Source organism: Lacerta agilis, chromosome 3 (genome assembly GCF_009819535.1).
Source record: "Lacerta agilis isolate rLacAgi1 chromosome 3, rLacAgi1.pri, whole genome shotgun sequence".
Classification (NCBI taxonomy): domain Eukaryota; kingdom Metazoa; phylum Chordata; class Lepidosauria; order Squamata; family Lacertidae; genus Lacerta; species Lacerta agilis.
The window spans coordinates 87,740,172-87,758,737 of NC_046314.1; the positions used below are offsets into that span (position 1 = coordinate 87,740,172).

General features: G+C 40.1%; 1 protein-coding gene across 1 annotated transcript in view; it reads left to right on the plus strand.

Moving 5' to 3' along the window:
- Positions 1-816: 816 nt before the first annotated feature.
- The window catches only part of CDC42BPA (CDC42 binding protein kinase alpha), a 150,449-nt gene continuing 132,699 nt past the window's right edge, over positions 817-18,566 (plus strand). The window contains 1 exon segment of the mRNA XM_033144641.1: positions 817-1,368. Within this exon segment, the coding sequence (XP_033000532.1) occupies positions 1,191-1,368 (178 nt within the window). The 5' untranslated portion in view covers positions 817-1,190.

The window sequence follows — 18,566 nt, forward strand, 5'->3', positions numbered from 1 at the left end:
AGGAGGAGGAGGAGAAGAAGGAGGCCGGGAAGCTGCAGCACCAGCGCGTCGCCCTGAGAAGATGCCTTAAACGCGGCACTCGGATTGGGAAAACAGCGGCAGGGTGGGGGGGGGGGAAGCCGGCTGTGTCACCCTGTTCCTCCTCCTCCGCCACCCGCAAGACAAAAACAAGGAGCAGCGACATGGAAAGGATTTGCTAGGGATTATTCACTCAGCCTCCCTTTGGCCGGCATTTCCAGGGAGGGCGAATATTGGGCCCCCCCAATGCACCCGCGGGAAGAAGGAGCGGCGGCCTGAGGAAATGAAGGCTTCACCTTTCTTTTTGGGGTAGCCGGAGAGAGGAGCTGGTGCGACGGAAGAGAGAGGGAGCCCGACCCTGAGGGGAAGAAGAAGAAGGCTCCGTTCCCGGGGACTTTTCCTGCCCTTCTGCTGCTGCTCCTCCTCTTCTCCCCACCCCCCGCGCTCTGAAGAATTGCCACTGATGCATTTTCCAAAGGGTGGTGGAGGTGGAGGTGGTGGAGGTGGAAGCCGTGGTGGTGGTGGAGGAGGTGGCGGCGAAGGCGGAGGCGGCAGCGGATATTCTCCAGCGCTAGACCTTCCCAAGCCTGTGCATTTTGTTTTTCGCCGGGGGCCTCCCCTCTCCCCATCTCCAGCGATCTTTCCCTCTGCTGCTCTTTCCTTGAAAAGTGAATTGCCGGTGCAAATTGGATGGGGGTTTTACACTTTAATGATGCAGTAAGGATTCGTTTCGGGATTACGTTGCATGATCTGAATTTTGAATGAAGGAGACGTTTTAAAAAAAGAGAGAATAAAATCGCATCTGTATGAGAGAGAAGAGTGGATTCAGTCTTGGGTTGGGTTTCTTTTTAATATTATTTAAATGTATAATATATATTTTCTCTTTTTAAATGTATTAAAAGAGATTTTAGGGTAATTATTTTTCTCCAATATCCTGTATATATTGTATATGCTTGTGTGTGTGTGTGTGTGTGTGTGTGGAAACAGCTGACCAAGACAGAGTACTCTTGAGTGGGAATTCTTGAGATGCATTGTACCTTCAACACCATCCCTGAAGAAGCACTGACTTTTCAAAACACTTTTTAGAAACTGAAACATTCTGATGTGTTAGATTTTTCAAAAATAACCAATAATAATAATTGAGGAGAGGCCCATTAAGAACTGAAGCAATCATGTCTGGAGAGGTACGCTTGAGACAGTTGGAACAGTTTATTTTGGATGGACCAACTCAGACAAATGGGCAATGCTTTAGTGTGGAAACGCTGCTGGATATACTCATCTGCCTTTATGATGAATGTAATAATTCACCCCTGAGGAGAGAGAAGAATATTCTGGAGTATCTAGAATGGGGTAAGTTTGATCAAACATGACATTCCTGTCTACTTTTAGTATTTTGGTATTATTATTTTTTTAAGATTGCATGTGTTTATAGCTAGAGTTTATAGTTACTAAGTCATTTTGTGTTGGTATTTTACAATACAAACCTGGTGAATAACCATAATTTTACATCAGGAATCTCGGGTGCAAATCTAGGGAGTACTGGTCTTGATGATGGGCCTTTTAAGGCTCTGCATTTGAAGTTTACATCTGTAGAATAAGTGACAGTGGAACACCGTATGACTTACTTATTATATATATATGTATAAGTTTGCTTAGCTAAAAGGTAGTGAAATTGTATGTTGCTTACCTGAAATATTTGCAATATCTGCAAAAATTGGGGAAGTGGGAGTACAAAAGGGTCAGATGTACCAGTATCCTCAGCTACTGCTGACCTGTGTAAAACACATTGTAAAAATGTAAAGTTGGTAGGCAGGCAAATGCGCATTTTCTCATTCTAAACACAGTATTGTAATACTTCAGGATTTTTAATGAAAGTCAAATGATAATTGGTGACTGAACAATGCTGGCATCATGACAAGGCTGGTTATTTATTTCCTTCTAAATATACAGTAGTTAGAGCACAAGAGATGAAGTCACATGAGAACAGTTATTGTATGACCTTCAAATGTCAAAGTCATACTGTAGATAAACATGTATTTTTCAAAATGTTTGACCAAAATAGTACAAAATGACTGAAACATTTTTAGAAAACTTTTTAAACCTGTTTGGTTTAAGCTAGTTACGGTACTTCAAATAACCAGGATCTTTATAATAAAATCCCTGAAAGAAAGCCATTGTGTGCCCTGCAATCAAAATAAGCATAGCAGGTTGTTCTTTTTTCCTTCATTTTTGGTGTACAGATAGTTAAGGCAGCTTAGGCACTAACAGTCCAGACTTGAACTGTTTATTCTTGGGTAAGTCTCATTGATCTCTGTGGGTAAAGGATTGTAGCCTAAGTGTTACTTAACACTGCAGTTTTATACCTATTTACTTGGGATTAAGCATCATTGAAACAATTCGAATACTAGACATTTCTGTATTGTTTCTGGCACAGTTTAGAACAGTTGCAGCTTGATATTAGGTCATATCCCTGATTAGATGCCTTTAAAAAGAAAACTAGATTGAAATTGTTAACCTGGTTGTATAAATGAAGTTTGCCAGTTTCTCTTATGTAAAATGTTTTTTAAAATGCTGTACCAAACAGGTTTAAATCAATAGATTAATATCTGTGTGAAGCAGGATAAACTTATGACAGTAAGGCTCCATCACATTGAACGTACATCTTTCAGTCTCTCAGTGAGAGCTCTTTGACAAATGAATATTGTTTCATGATTCTCGAAGTAACTTCAGATTTTTAAATTAGTACACTCATTAGGAACTTACACTGTACACTGTAGAAAGATAAAATACTATCATGAAGATTTTAATACTTCTGTACATGTGCCTCTGTAGTCTTTAAATTTACTTTATTCTCACATAAAACTTTTCAACTACAGAAGGAAAATATTCATTTCGGATACTCAGTTTGTTTGAAATGTATGGTTATATAATTTACAGAGAGAGAGCAGGCAAGCAAGTACATATATTAACAAAGAGTATTTAAAGGCAAATTGTAGGATAGTGCAGTTCCTGTAGGGCTTATGGGAAACAGGAAATGTAATGTAGGAATAAGGGCTATAGCTTTTGCTCTCATGACCTGTCTTCAGCTTTTTTATATTAATTTCTTAGGGACAGTTCTTTGGGACAAAAATTATTTGAGGAATCATGCTGAGCACCTGAATTTTCATTGCTTTCACCTAAATTTGCAGTTACATTGATGGGTGTGAATAGTATTTGTGAAGGCTGCAGCAGCTCACTCATATTTGTAGCAGTTCAGTAGGAAACATCATTTTGAAGTCATTCACACGGGCTCGATGTGGATTTTGTTCAATCCTCTTATTGTGTTTGATCAGGAGGATGATTATTTTATGTATTTAAAACATTTTTGGTGTTTTCAGGGGAAAGTGGCTCCCTGTGGCATGCATAAGATTACAAGGCAGCCCTGCCCACAGACTCACAATCTAAAAGACATAACACAAACGGAATTGAGGATGGGGAGGGAGCAAACTTGGCTGCGAAGTTATTAGAATGACCAGCTTAAATGGAAATGGGTCAGAAAGAGCCTGCTGGAACTGATCTCCCAGCAGAGCTGGATTAACACTTCTTCCTATCTTTCTGCTGCAGCCTGATGGAATGGCTGTTGCTAATTGACAGTTGAGGGAGGGAGGAGCCTAATGGAACTGGTCTCTCAGAGGTAATGGAGTGGCTCTGCAGACCCATCTTTTCTTCTGTTGTAGCCGCTTTGTAATAGTTTCCAAAACTGAAGGTGGAAAGAATGTTTTCCTGGAAATGCTATCATATTTGTAACGTGCTTAAAGATGTATATGCAAAGGATAACACATTTTGTTAATAAGTTGCACATTTTATTTACACTGTTGTGTGGTTATTGTTTTTCCAGCTTTTAGGTTTCATGATGGCTACCAAATGAGTTTAGTTCTGAGTGATCTTCTAAAATTCTTTATGACTTGCCTTTAAAATGCATGTCAGAATGAAAATGTGTGGCAGCAGAATGGTAAAATATGTATAGAATGGTTTATAGTTGCATGTTTGTATTTAGTTAAAGCCAGGACTATCATGTACAGTTTACTGTTTTAAAGACTTCATGTTAGGGTTGTAATCAGCATAATTTGCTAGCTAAAGATTGTAGAGCTAATTTTTACATATTAATCATGGTGGGAGTAGTGGAAAAAAGATGGCAGGGATAGGCTGTTTTTAGTTTAACATAAGTTGATCTCTAAATATACTTCTATGCTTTTGTTTATGGAAACACACAATGTCTTCTTTATTTTTTAAAAAAGTATTTTAAAAATACTCTGGATATAAAAATATCCTTACAGAACACCTTCATTCATTCATAACTTACTATTTTGTAATCCTTGAGGACCAATCTTTATAAATCCTGGAAATACATAACAATGTTGGTATTGAGCCACTTTGTTTATTTGAGTGTACTCCATGTATACATGAACAATTTTAGTATCCACTGAACCCTAGTTACATTTAAGTGACAGAATAAGGAGATCCTTTCCTTGTAGCAACTGGAGCCTGCCAGCTGGAAAGATTTGAGAATGCAAAGCATGTTGTCCTCCTTTTGTATAACAGCATCCGTTGTCGCTGGTGACCCTTGAAGAGGTAACTTAGGACAAGGATGCAGAGGATTAGAAGAAGTAATACAGCAGTGAAATAAATGCGAAAAGTGTGGTATCGGTTAATTTTTTTTAAAAAAATTCCCCCTTAAAGGAAGATATCAGCATTATTTCTAGGGTTGGAATGAAAGCTACAAGTAGGAAACTTTTAAGGCTGCAGTCCTAATACTATTTTAATTTCTTAGTAAGTCACATGCAAATCATATAGAGTAATTTAAGCTATTAAAATGATTATAATGGTGTTTATATAGTGCTGTAGCATGTTCAAAATGCTTAATGTACTTTATCTTAGCTATGCTTATGATAACCACATAACATGAGTTGGTAGTATTATCTCTATATTGCCAATGGTAACTGAGGTTGAAAGGGAGTGGCTTGCCTGAGGCCACCTTCTGAGTTCATAGAATATGTGAGATCTGAAGGATCTTGGTTCACACCTTAGTCTGCAATAGCTCATCATTATGACACCACTTTTAATGTATGCCCATTGTTGCACAACCTAGACTCTCACTTGTACAGCCTTATGCGTTAAGATGGCAATAACTCAATTTTATAGCGTCAAACCAAAACTGAAGTACCAATGTCATCACAGCCTGCAGGGGTTTTCAGAGATGACATGTTCAGCATGCCATGGATAATTCTGCCTCTTTACCTTAAATTAATAAATGAGATAAATATATATCATAAGCACCTAATAATGTGGCAAGAATAAGTCAGGTGACGAACTGTGACTTGTATGGAAATCACGGTTAAAACTCAGCTACTCCTGTTGGAAATATGTGTATAGACAACCACCACAATAATTAGCATTATTAATGATTTACAGTCTTTTATACCAATGAGAAAAAACACAACTTCATATTTTGGACTCTACTATATTATAGTTATGTTATTTTATAAGTAATTCAGAATTATTGATCTGGTCATTGATATACTTCCAGTGTTAGAAAAGTGCTGATGGTTCTATTCCACCAAAGGTGGCATATTCCATGATATGGGGGAATCTATATAAAATGTTTCTATTTGGAATTTTCCCCTTTTCTATTAGTGGGAAGTAAAATATTATGGCTGCAGTCTTGAGCAGCCTGAGTACCTCTACTTGCACATCGAGACTTTTAAGGACCCCCTTCCATAAAGCAGTCACATGTATCCCTCCTCCAAAAGGCTTCTACCCAAGATGTTCCTGGAGCAGCATGAAGGGCTATGGGGGAGGCGAATGTCCTTCACCCAGTATGTATATGTGGAAGTGTTTTCTACACATGCATGTGGCAGGGGGTGGTGAATGTTACTTCTTTCCCAGGCTTTGCATAATAAATGCAGAAATGAATGTTTTTGAGACCACCTTACTATTAAAAGTACTGTACTTGAACTTCCAATTCCATGCAGTTGATAGCTAATCTGGAAATGTTAAAAAAATAGAGCAAGCAACTCATCTTTTTTTAAAGAGAGATTTGACATTTAATGCTAGTCTTGTATTTATCAGAGGCTGTATTATATGCTACTAGTGTTTGACTACTATAACTTGGTAATTACATTTTGATGTTTTGACTTAAGCACAGCAAAGTGAAGACCTAAGTACATTAAAGTTAAATAGAAAATTCTCATTACAGGTGGGTAGCCGTGTTGGTCTGCCATAGTCAAAACAAAATCGAAAATTCTTTCTAGTAGCACTTTAGAGACCAACTGAGTTTGTTCCTGGTATGAGCTTTCGTGTGCATGCACACTTCTTCAGATACCTGCATGCACACTTCTATCTGAAGAAGTGTGCATGCACACGAAAGCTCATACCAGGAACAAACTCAGTTGGTCTCTAAGGTGCTACTAGAAAGAATTTTCGATTTTGTTTAGAAAATTCTCATTGAAAGCAAAGGATATATACACTGGATATATATCAGAAATTTACATATATATTTTTTCAGAGTTGGAACTGGAGGATGAGATAAGCAATATACATGTGCTTGACTATAATCTTGTATCTGAGGCTGAGTTCATTTATAGTAGTCTATCTAATCACTGAATTAATATATTTGACATTAAATATTTAAACATGAAATGTAATTGATGGGAGGAGAGCATGGGAGTATCCCATTTGTGGGCTCACACTGTCAGGCTGAAGTTACAATTTTAAGTGAGAACAACATGCAGAGCAAACCTACAATTAGGAATGCTACAGCACTAACTTCCTGACATGTCTCTCTCTCCAGTCCCCCCCCCCCGTATTATTTGGCCTTGTCTACAACATCTATTTTTGATCTGCTTCTGTACGGTTTGCTAAGTACTGACTAGTTTTATTGTGACTGCTTTGGAGAGCCTATGATAAATGTAGGACCATTTGTTAATGTAGGAATTCTGCTTTGGTCTCCAAAAGACACACCTGCTGTTCCACTGTGAAACTGCTGGCATATACTTGAGACTGTACTCACACACACTCTCACATACATAGTTCTTAATTGAAAAGAACTTAGAAATTCAACCTAAATGTTGTATTCACTGCAAGCCAACTATGGTTTGAGCTATCTGAGGTGAGCTCTAGATTTGTAAAAAGTGCGTGCTGTCAAGGGTCACTATAGGGATGTGGCTTCAATGCACTGGGAACCATTAAATGGCCCGAAGAAACCAGGAAGGCAGCAGAAAGGGAGCATGGAGAGTAGGACTGGAGAAGACAAAGAGGAAAGGGGGCAGGAAGAGTGGCCTACACAAACAGGTTGGATGGGAGCAGCAGGTTGGGGAGTCTGGCAGTCTCTAGCTCAGAGGTGTAGAGGGCCAAGCCAAAAGCCCCAGGGAGGAAAGGAAGCTTTTGGAGGAGCTATGGGGATGGGAACAGCCAGGTGGAAAGCCACTATCCTATAGCAACCCTGGGTTTAGGGCAGAGCCGCCTGCATCTCTGGTGGTGGGAATTTCACCTCCTGGGGAGTCTCATCCCTTGACAATGATTGTATCCAGGATGAGGAAAGTTGCGAGAAAGTATTCCCAGACAGAAGAAGTTATGCCTCATCTTGCTGGGCACTGCTCTCAGATTGGGGCATGCAGGGTGCTCAGGTCACCCACAGGATTCCTTGCCTTGAACTTAAGCCTAGGAGCTATTGCTGTAAAGCTCTTGGGGCTTACATCTGCTTGCTGACTTTGCAAGCCTTGGACTTGCACACTTCAAGATGGAGGGTGGTAGGTTCAACATGCCCTTTTTATGAGACACTTTGACACATTTATGACATTAAATGTGTGCTTAATCTGGGTACTCTTATTTTGAAGGAAAAGCAGCTGCATTGGCCCTGATCCATTCTGTACTCCTCTCCTCCACTTCCTGACAAAAAGCTCCCCTGGCTACTTTTTGCCCCCAGAGGTGCTTGTTGTTGTTCAGTCGTTCAGTCATGTCCGACTCTTCGTGACCCCATGGACTAGAGCACGCCAGGCACGCCTATCCTTCACTGCCTCCCGCAGTTTGGCCAAACTCATGTTAGTAGCTTCGAGAACACTGTCCAACCATCTCATCCTCTGTCGTCCCCTTCTCCTTGTGCCCTCCATCTTTCCCAACATCAGGGTCTTTTCCAGGGAGTCTTCTCCAGAGGTGCTACTGTACCATATTTGGATGTAAATAATGGCTGGCAAGGAGATGTGAAACAAGTGCAGGATCCTTGATTAGGTCCTTGTGCAGTTTTTTTTTTTAAACTTTCAGACTAAAAGTGGCCACCTTTAAAGACGCTTTAAAAAGAAGTGTGTTTAACATATGTATAGTTTGGCCTGACGGCTGAAGTTTGATTATTTTAATTTCAGAGGATTGAAGCTAAATTAATAAATGGGAACAGGAGAGAAATATTTAATGCTGCATCTACAAGTATTTTAGGAATTCCTCCTATTCCATCCTGAGATACTTGGTATGCTTTTGGTTAGAAAAACATAAAAATAGAGAGATCTGAACTATTTTAGAAGCTATGTTGCAAGTCTTATGACATGATTAATGAACCAAATAGGGCCTAAGCATATTTGAAGCTTTAAGAATTAATCCAGTATTTTGTCTACAAGAGCCATGAGTTTGTTTTTAAGTTTATTAATTAAACTCATAACAAAACAATGTACTTTTCAAATATTACTTTTCATGACAACCATGGAAGTTAGGACTTGGGGTGGAGGTGGAGAGGGGGGTGTTTTGCCCTGCTAAACTAAAATGTATTGGTGCTGTTATAAGGTAGAAGAAACATCTAGAATCTACATAGAATCTCCATCCTTCAGTTGAGAACAACCAAAGCTCTGGATATCATAAAACTGTTCTTCCAAAACTTAAACTCTGAAAACACACAAATATAGCAAATTACTGTGCCATAAGTAGGGAGTTTGAGGGCAAAAGTTACACCAGTGCCTACTTTTCCTGATCTTTTGGATATAACTTACATATACTGTACTGTTGCATAGTCTCGCAGTTGCTTTATTACTTGGGTGATTCGTTATCAAATGAAGTCACTTACCTACTTTGGCGGACCTGTGATATACTGTATAGCAAATATTTTTGAGATGACAGCTAGTTACACCCTTCCCGCTCCCCAATTTCTATTTTTTTTCCTATCTGTAAAAAAGCAAGGCTGATACAGAATAACCATTTTAATCCCATGCTTCTGTAAAATTTGTGACTGTTGGACTTTGAGCTAATATGTAACAAAAGCAGCTTCCCCATTCTCTTCACCATTGGACTATTCTGCCTATACCAGTGGAGAAAGAAGCACTAAAATTGGGGGAGGGGAGAGGGGAAGGAAGAAAAAAATAATTAAGATTGGAAAGGACATTCTGTGAAGCAAGAGATACTGTACATTACTTTATCTGGGAGCCTAACAGTTATACAAATGCTGCTGAATAGAATAAGCTTAACAGGAAATCTGTGAGTGCCTATTGTAAGGTTCATATTAATGAATATTTTTTCCCGAGTATAGGATATATGACTAAGCACAATGCTGAATCTGGGAGCGTTTGCTCAGAAACACCCATTATTGACTCTTTCAGGTGTATTGCTGATAAAATCTCATGCCACTTGAGAAGCCATGCGATTGCTGGTTCACATAACCTCTTTTGGCATGCATGTTTACTGAGCCTCATTTCCTGGTACACCAACACAAATTAATGTTACGACTTTAAATCACTAGCATCTTTCCCTCCCTCTTTTCTTTCCTTTTCATATTTAGGATATCTAAAAGTAAATGATTTTTGAAAGTTTTCAAGTGTTTCATTCCAAATTTAGGTATTTCTTAGAGTTCTTCGACAATGGAAATGATGCATAACCTGAATGAATGAATAGTGATTCATTCATTATAATTGTTATAACCAAAGGCATTTCTTCTTTGAAGAAAAAACTGACTTCTAGTGGCATGACTTGGATTATTGTTGTTGTTGTTGTTGTTGTTGTTCATTCGTTCAGTCATGTCCGACTCTTCGTGACCCCATGGACCAGAGCACGCCAGGCACCCTTATCCTCCACTGCCTCCCGCAGTTTAGCCAAACTCTGCCCTTCATACAAGGATCACGAGGCAGTTTGCAATATAAAAACACAAAAGCATAGTAACAAAAAAATTACCCCCCCCCCAAAAAAAATTAAAAGGCCATCAATTGTTCAGTTAGCATAAGGCCTGGGAGAGGAGGGCACTTTGCCTTGTGCCTAAAGATACATAATGAAGGCACCAGGCAAGCCTCCATGGGGAGAGCATTCCACAAATGAGCCACTGCTGGAAAGCCCTGTTCTTGTCTTGCCATCCTCCAGAACTCTCACAGATGGAGCAAATAAAGAAGGGCTTCAGATTATGATTGCAGGGTCCAGGTCAGTTCATATGGGGAGAGACAGGCCTTTAAGTACATGTTTCTGGAGTGTTCTCATGCTGTAGCTTCCCACCCATATTTATTTGTAACTTTTAACTATAGTGAGAAATGCATGGAACTGTTGGATACTTTTGACCATCTATTTGATTATGTGTATGCAATTGACAGTAATTAATGGGTTTTTACTTTAACTGCACGGCTATTCCACCTTAGACTGCAAGAGTGGTGTATACTGCTTCCATATTTATATATGAGTGCCTGTTTCATGAATGGCCTCTGTAGCTGCTGGGCAATTGCCTAAAATAGTTCTTAACACACCCAGAAATCTGGATTTTAACATTTCAAACTGAAAATGCCACAGGGTAGTTGTTCAGAAATCCAAGTATTTTTACCCAGTTTGGCTTGCATTTGGCTCTGCTGAAAGACGAGGATTCTTAACAGACTTGGAACAGCTGTGCTTTTTCCTCTATCCCCTGCAATGCATTTGACTAAGCATGCTATTCTGTTTGGTCCTAATTGGAATGATATTAATATTCTTGTACTGTAGAATCTAACACAGGGTATACTTTTGTTTTCTTTTTGTGATTTTGGTGTGCTTAGGAAGAGTTTATAGAAAATGCTTTTTCAAATAGAAGTTTCTGGAGAATTTCATAATCTGTCTAAACGCTTTAGATCATCATAGGAAATGTGTTTCATTTTCACTCCCCTCCAGTTTGGAAAATACATTTGACTAGTGAAAGAATAGTTCAGATTTAAGTCTAAGATTACAGTTATGTGGCCACTTTTATTTCTGTATCAGGAACACTGTGTATGCATAAGTTTGCCGCAAGATTAATTTGCTGAAAAATAATTGGGGATCGCCATCATGTGCAGCTTGTGAGCCTCTCAGAACCATCTGTCAGAGGCTGAATGATGGATTAGATGGTCCTTCAGTGCATCCTGCAGGGCAACTTTTATGTTAGCATAAGATGACAATAAATCATCATTAATTAATTCACTTTTTAGTGACTTCCAGTAATATGTACAGTTCAGTCAGGTTACATGAACTGTTCCTACCATGCCACATATTTTAAATGTCCCCATAATCCCCTCTCCCTTTCACACCTATACCCTTCCCTTCTTTTCTGTTTCTCTGCCTTCTCACTTATTTTTCTTGGTAAGAGAATTCTGCCCTCTTTTCCTCCTTTTTTCTTTCTGTTCTCCAGTCTTCCAAATTGAATTTCCCCCTTTACACCATCATATTACCTCTCTCACATAACAGCACCCCCCCCAGTGTCACTTTGTTGGACAAGTCAGGTGTAGATTCAAACAGAATGACTGGCCCAGTCCTAGAGTGCGAATATTGCAAAGAGTTGCACTGCATGCAAGGTGTTGGAAGGGACCTTTCTCCAGGATGTGAGCAGGGGCATCTTAACAATACAGGCAAAATGGATAATCACAATAATCTGGTATGCCAAAATTCCAGGAGTGCTTGCCTTAGCTATGTAAATATTTTGCGGAGGGAGCTGCTGTCAGCTCTTCTGGATCCCTCTCCTTTTTTCAGTGAAAGGTCGTGATTCTACGGTAATTTATGTTAATGATTGTACCCAGGAATCCAGAGCTAGCATTTAGTTCAGATTAACTAATGTGGACTGCAGTGGTGTAATAGCATAGTTACTGAAATTAAAAATGAAAATATCTCAGTATACTCTTTATTACCCAGTGGGCTGTGGTGCTGCTCAGCATAATGGCATGGCATGATGCCGTGAATGTGTGTGTTGTGTGTATTTTAATTTTCCTACAGCACTGAAAAACTGGGTTAGCCCTTGACTTGAGACACATGAAATTGCAGAGCAGCTTTCGGATATTTATAAGGAATGTCCCTCAGGCTTTATTATTAAAAAGCACATATTTCCTCCATAGGTAACATACATTCACCAGTCCAGGTACATAGCAATTTCCCTCTTAATAAGAAGGTTTGAGCATCTTGACTGCATTCTCTTTTACTATTGTGGTGTAATACATACTTGCCTCTCAGAAAACAAATTTTAATTTTGTTTACGTTGAATTTTAAGTTAGATAAATGGAAGAGGGGTTCAGTAATTAAACACCTGAGAGTTGGGGATCTGGGCCTCAGCAGTATTTTAATTACTTCATTTGATCTTAATTAAGGTTGGAGAGTTGTTGCTGTTTTCATCACAGAGGAGAGACACTTTAATAATATAATGGCTTTATTCAACCAACTTCTATTGGTAAAACTGAATACATGTACTAGTAAGAAATATTTTCATCAGACTGTAACAAGAACTTCACCAAGTAACAAATAATTAATTTTGATGTTATTGCACCAATATGCAAGTCAGTACTGTTTAATTTATTTTGTATATGTAATGTCATTTAATGGTTTAGATTTGGGCCACTGTCTACCTGAATGATTAAAGCTATGTAGACCTGTTATTTCTTGTTACTGCTTTTTATTTAGTTTCCATTGTGCTTCCCGTTCCTCTTAAACAAGACTCCTTTGTGCTCGCCATAGATGTATCCAGTCATCCCTCTGGACCCCAGGCCCTAGCTTGAAAGTTATTTCTGCTCTAGAGTAAAATAAAACTTATGGGTTGGTGCCTGGAAAAAGAAAGGGATGGCTGGATTCATAGGAAAAGAATGCTGCAATGTATGCAGAATAGGGGAAAGAGCAAAAAGAGTCACCCGAGTGGATCATGCCCTACATTTTTGCCTCTGAATATTTATTATGGTTTGTTGTCTAATACACTTTGTAGTGCTTGCAAGTTAATAGGTTACCTTATCCTGAAAGCTCAAAATCTCTAAAACACATCAGCAATGTCAAGAATCTCCTTAAAATTAAACTGTACAGTGGTAACATGGCTAAGACCGCAAAACAAATTGAAGTCCCTTCCAATGTTGTAAAAGTTTGTTGAATAGCAATATTTGGAAGGCAGTTGCTGTTTACTGATGGAGTGGCGTTATAAAAGAGAGCTAAACTGAATCTTTTAAAAGTGCTGTTGAGCGTGTACCAGGTGTGAACTGTTCATGCTGTCATCAGGATATACAAAGCTTTTGTCATGTAATATTTCTGAACTTAGTCAACTCCCTTTGGTTTGCAATAGGAAGTTGCATACAGTCTATTATGTGACTGTATGGTAAAGAACAAAACCTCAGGAAATCCTGCGGCTGAGAGACTGCTTAGGCCATGCACTTTAACTACCCCCTCCCCAAAACCAACCTCCTTCCATAAAAACACAAACGTTTCATATCAAAACAAAGAAATGTCTTGCATTTATTTACAATCTGGCCTATACTTTCCTAAGAGTAAAAATATTGAAAACAATGGGAAATATTTCAGAGTAGATATACATATGATTTCACTGTAAGTACGGTAGTATTCTGATGTCCATTAGGAAGCACCAAAATAAGCATTAATAGCAATAGCGAAAGCTTTCTGACCTCTCCTGCGGTAGTTAACTACCATTAGAAATAAAATTATTTCTCGATGCCTTGGATTGTGATTATAAAAGATGCATCACATGAATTAATGTAGGATATTATTTTCCATTTTTTTCCTTCTTAACCATTGTAGTTTTCCTTTTCTTCCCTTTTGTATCAGTATGTTCAATGTTGTTTGTATTTTGACTTTATTTTAAAAATTCATCAGGTGTTTTTTTTAATGAAATCTTTCAGAGCATGAATTCTCCATTACTTGGGTGGGCTTCCATATTTTATTTTATTACTTTTCCTCTAAGGAAAAGTATTTTATTGCTTTTCCTCTAGGAGCATAAAGTAGCATGCATGGTTCTTTACTCTCTCCTTTTATACTCACAACCACCTTATGAGGTAGGTTAAGTTAGAGACAGGTCCAATATTTTAAGTAAAATATACTGAGATTTTTTAATTTATTTTTTTGCCAACCAGCTTTTACTGATGTGTTTGACGTTCTTCTTTTATATATTGTAGTATTGTGTTTTTAGGCTATATACTGCCTTGTGATATTTTATACGAAGGTGTGGTTTTAAAATATTTAAATAAATAAATAAAAATAAGATCACCCAGTGAGCTCTGACTGAGCAGGTGTTTGAGCTCCAGTCTCCCTGGTGCTAGCTAGCTCAACACTCTAGCCTGCACCACAATGGCTGCCATACTTGGAGGTGGTAGGAGCTGAAGGTGGCCAGAGACTAAGCTGAATTTGCTTTCAGAGCCGTCTCATCCATAGAGGCCGGTGGCGCGGCGCGCCAGAGCGCCGGGCACCCCAGGGGCGCCCCCGCGAGCCCGCCGGCATACCGGGCTCCCTCTCCCCAACCCGCCCCCGCCCCCACGGGCAGGCGGGCACTCGTGCGCCGGCGGGCAGGCTGTAAGCCGCCCGCCCTCGCCTCCCGGAGCCCCAGCTGGAGCGCTGAAGCAGCGCGGGGCTTTGCGCGACCTTCCAGCCCTCCAGCTGGGGCTCTGGGTGGCGAGGGCGGTCGGCTTGCAGCCCGCCCGCCCGCCGGTGCGCAAGCGCCCATCTGCCCGCCCCTCATCCTCCGCCCGCCGGCGCGCGAGCGCCTGCTCCAACGCCTTGCCCCTCATCCCCCGCTCGCCCACCCCCCCTCCCGAGGGGCGGCCAGCGCGGGAGGGAGGCGGGTGGAGAGGCGGCAGGCTGGGGGCGCCGAGGGATCACTGCGCCAGGGCGGCCGATCCCTCTAAGACGGGCCTGTTTGCTTTCCATCTTTTAAAAATTCTCATTACCTAGCATTGTGATTGAGTTAATAAAAAACAAATGCCAAACACAAGAAAGCAAATGCTTGAGGTGGCTGAATATTGGTTAGTTGAAAAAGGCAAAACTAATTGTCCCTGGTCCTAATGTCGCAAGTCTGTGTGATTATGTAAGGCCACCTTTTCCTACTCCAGTCTATCTCAAGTTTCTTCCCCACATTGTTGTTAATGAGAATGCATGCACGAAATGGAACATGTTTCATTTTCAAATGCACTAGCAAGGTATCTTTTGTGTTCTTTTAAACATATGGCAGACCAACACGGCTACCTACCTGTAATTTTAAACATATATTCAACTATGTTTGAGGCTTACTTCCACATCTAGTGTTGAAAAATCACTGAAGTCAAAAGAATGTTGTAGCATTTATTTTATTATTTTTTCTTACGTTAACATACTTCCTTTCTGCTGTAATGGAACATAAGCCATTGTACATGTGGTTCCCCGGCAATCATCCATCCATTCTTGTATTAACTAGACCCAGACCTGCTTAGATCTGGGTTTAGATCTATAGGAAGTATTGTAACCCGGTGGTAGACAATGTACCGTATTTTTCGCTCCATAAGATGCACTTTTTTCCTCCTGAAAAGTAAGGGGAAATATCTATGCATCTTATGGAGCAAATGGTGGTCCCTGGAGCTGAATTGGCCAGGGGCCAAAACAGATGTGCTTTTTATTTTACAAAGAGAAAAGGGGGTGTTGAAAGGACCCTGCTCAGCAGCTGATCAGCAAGAGATCGGGAGAGAGATAAGAGTCCCTGGCTCCCTTTCAGCCCGCCCCCTTCCCCAGGCCTCCATTGTTGAATGTGCTGCAGGGGGAGGTTGTTTGTTTCCCCAGCAACATGTCATTGGCTGATTAGATTATCTGTATGGAAACTGTAGAAACGGCTCCCTTTCCTTAAGAAGCTGTAGAAATGTGAGTTGAACCCCATAAAAACGGGGCTTTTCCTCTTTGCTTTCCCCCCTTTGCAAAATAAGCTTTGCTTTTCCCTCTTTGCAAAAAAAGCTGCAAAAATCTGAGCTGATCCTTAAAAAACCAGGGCTTTTCCCTTTGCAAAAAAGCTGCAAAACTTTGAGCTGATCCTCAAAAAACAGGGCTTTTTCCTTTGCAAAAAAAAGCTGCACAAATTTGAGCTGATCCTAAAAAAACAACAGGGCTTTTAGAGGAGGAAAACCAGAAAAAAATATTTTTTCGTTTCCTCCTCTAAAAAGGAGTTGCGCCCTATGGTCCGGTGTGCCCTATAGAGCGAAAAATATGGTACCTTGCACACAGAAGTTCCCATGTTCAATCTCTGGTATCTCCAGGTTGGACTGGGATAGACTCCCTGCTTGAGATGCTAGATGAAACAGTGGTCTTTGTATAAGAGAGCTTCCTATGTTCCTGTTTAGCAAGGTGGTGGCCTTGTGCCTTGCAGAGGAAGCAGGGCATCCTTAGGAAAAGTTAAAGGGTGAGACCCAATATAACACAAGCAGGCATCTGCTTGTGCAGCAGTGCTTCCTCATTTCCTGACTCCCCCCCCATGTGACTCCAAAGTTGGGAGGGTTGGGAGAAAAGAGAAACAGAAAGCCCCATTGCACAAGTAGTTCATAGGTGAGAAGCCATCATTGGATGTCACCCAAGTCTTTGACTAAGCCATTACCTTTGTGATAATGTTTGCTCCAAAATAATACTCTTCCACCTCTGCCTCTTTCCCATCTCTGTTCAATGTCAGAAAATCACTACCACTTTTTTGGGAGGGGGGGGCGGGATCACAGCTTTCTATGACCCTTCCCTGAAACGACAATGTGGAAATTTTAATCTAGGGTTTTCATTTTTTTTGCAACGTCAGATAAATTGCAGCAAAAGCTTTGTTCTCAAAAGAAAGGAAAAGGGTGGAGTTAGCCTTTTTAAAAAGAATGCCCTGAAATTTTGAGGACCTTGAATGAACTTAGTTTTGAAGACAAAAGGCATTTCAGCAGTTTAAGTTCTTTGAAAGGTATGAAGGAGAAAATTCTTCACAGCTATGGTTTCCAACTTTCTCTCCACATGAATTAGTCAGCTCAGGAGAGTCTTTGTTTTCCATAAACACTTCGATTATATAACACTTTTAGAGAGGGAACTCTCAGTATGTTTGGGTGTCACCCTACTCTTGCCTCAGGCATGCCAAGAGAGTGACCTCTAGGATCATTTCAATCTTTCCTTTCCATCTGTATGTCATGTCAGGAGACAGTATCCATGCTGGAGAAGTGGCCATTCAAGGAACCTTATTTGTCCTTACTGATAATTTTGTGCTGGGACCTCCAACAAGCTTTTGGGGAAACCTCTATTTCCTAGCAGTCGTTTTACAGCAGGCATTTCAATGCCTAAGTGATAAACACAGGTGCCTACGTCTGTATCCAGCCTGCCAGTGCTGTTCCATTCAGGATCTGCATACTGATCTTTAAACATTGTTGTGCCTTCCCTTTTTCATGAAGTTAATCTCTCGTATTATATTTTTCTTTAGGCGGACTTGTAAGTAGCCATTCATATGGCTTGCGATAGCCAGTAAAAATGCCTCCAGGAGATCATGAAGGGAAGTTTTTTTTTTTTTTTTTTAAAAAAAAGCTCAGTGGGAGGCTTACTCCCAAGTAAGCAACATAGGTATGTGGTTAAGGCAGTCTAATAGATTTGTGGATTTATTTGAAAAGACACAAGACTAGTGAGTTTGTAGGGCTGGCAAGATTCAATAGAGAGGACTTCATTTTATTATTATTTTGCCATGCCTGTGAGTTGCTTTTAACAGTGATAGCTCTAAAATGTGAACTGATGAAAAGGCAGGAAAAATGTGTTTTGCATACAACTGTGTTAAGCTGCTTCTTTCCTGTTGTGAGTTGGCTTTATCCTCATAATCCCTTAGTGTAGGAGGCCAGCGTATGGTGAGGTGTTTTTAAATTCTTCATTCTTGTCTTTCTATTTATTGCCTAACAAAGCCGCCTTCAACAAAAATAGATACTATTTTTGCAGAATATTACCAAAGCAATGCAGATTCACAAACTCATTGTTTGCATTGAAAAAGAAAACATTACAGTGGTACCTGTTACAGACACTTCAGGTTACAGACGCTTCAGGTTACAGACTCCGCTAACCAGAAATAGTATCTTGGGTTAAGAACTTTGCTTCAGGATGAGAACAGAAATTGTGCTGCAGCAGCGGCGCTGCAGCAGCAGGAGGCCCCATTAGCTAAAGTGGTACCTCAGGTTAAGAACAGTTTCAAGTTAAGAACGGACCTCCAGAACGAATTAAGTTCTTAACCCGAGGTACCACTGTACTATGGCTTTTCAGTCTATAAGACTTAGCCCTTTTATATCTCTGTTCAGTAAAATAACAAATTAAAACAAAAGTGATGCAATCTCAATGAAAGGAATAAA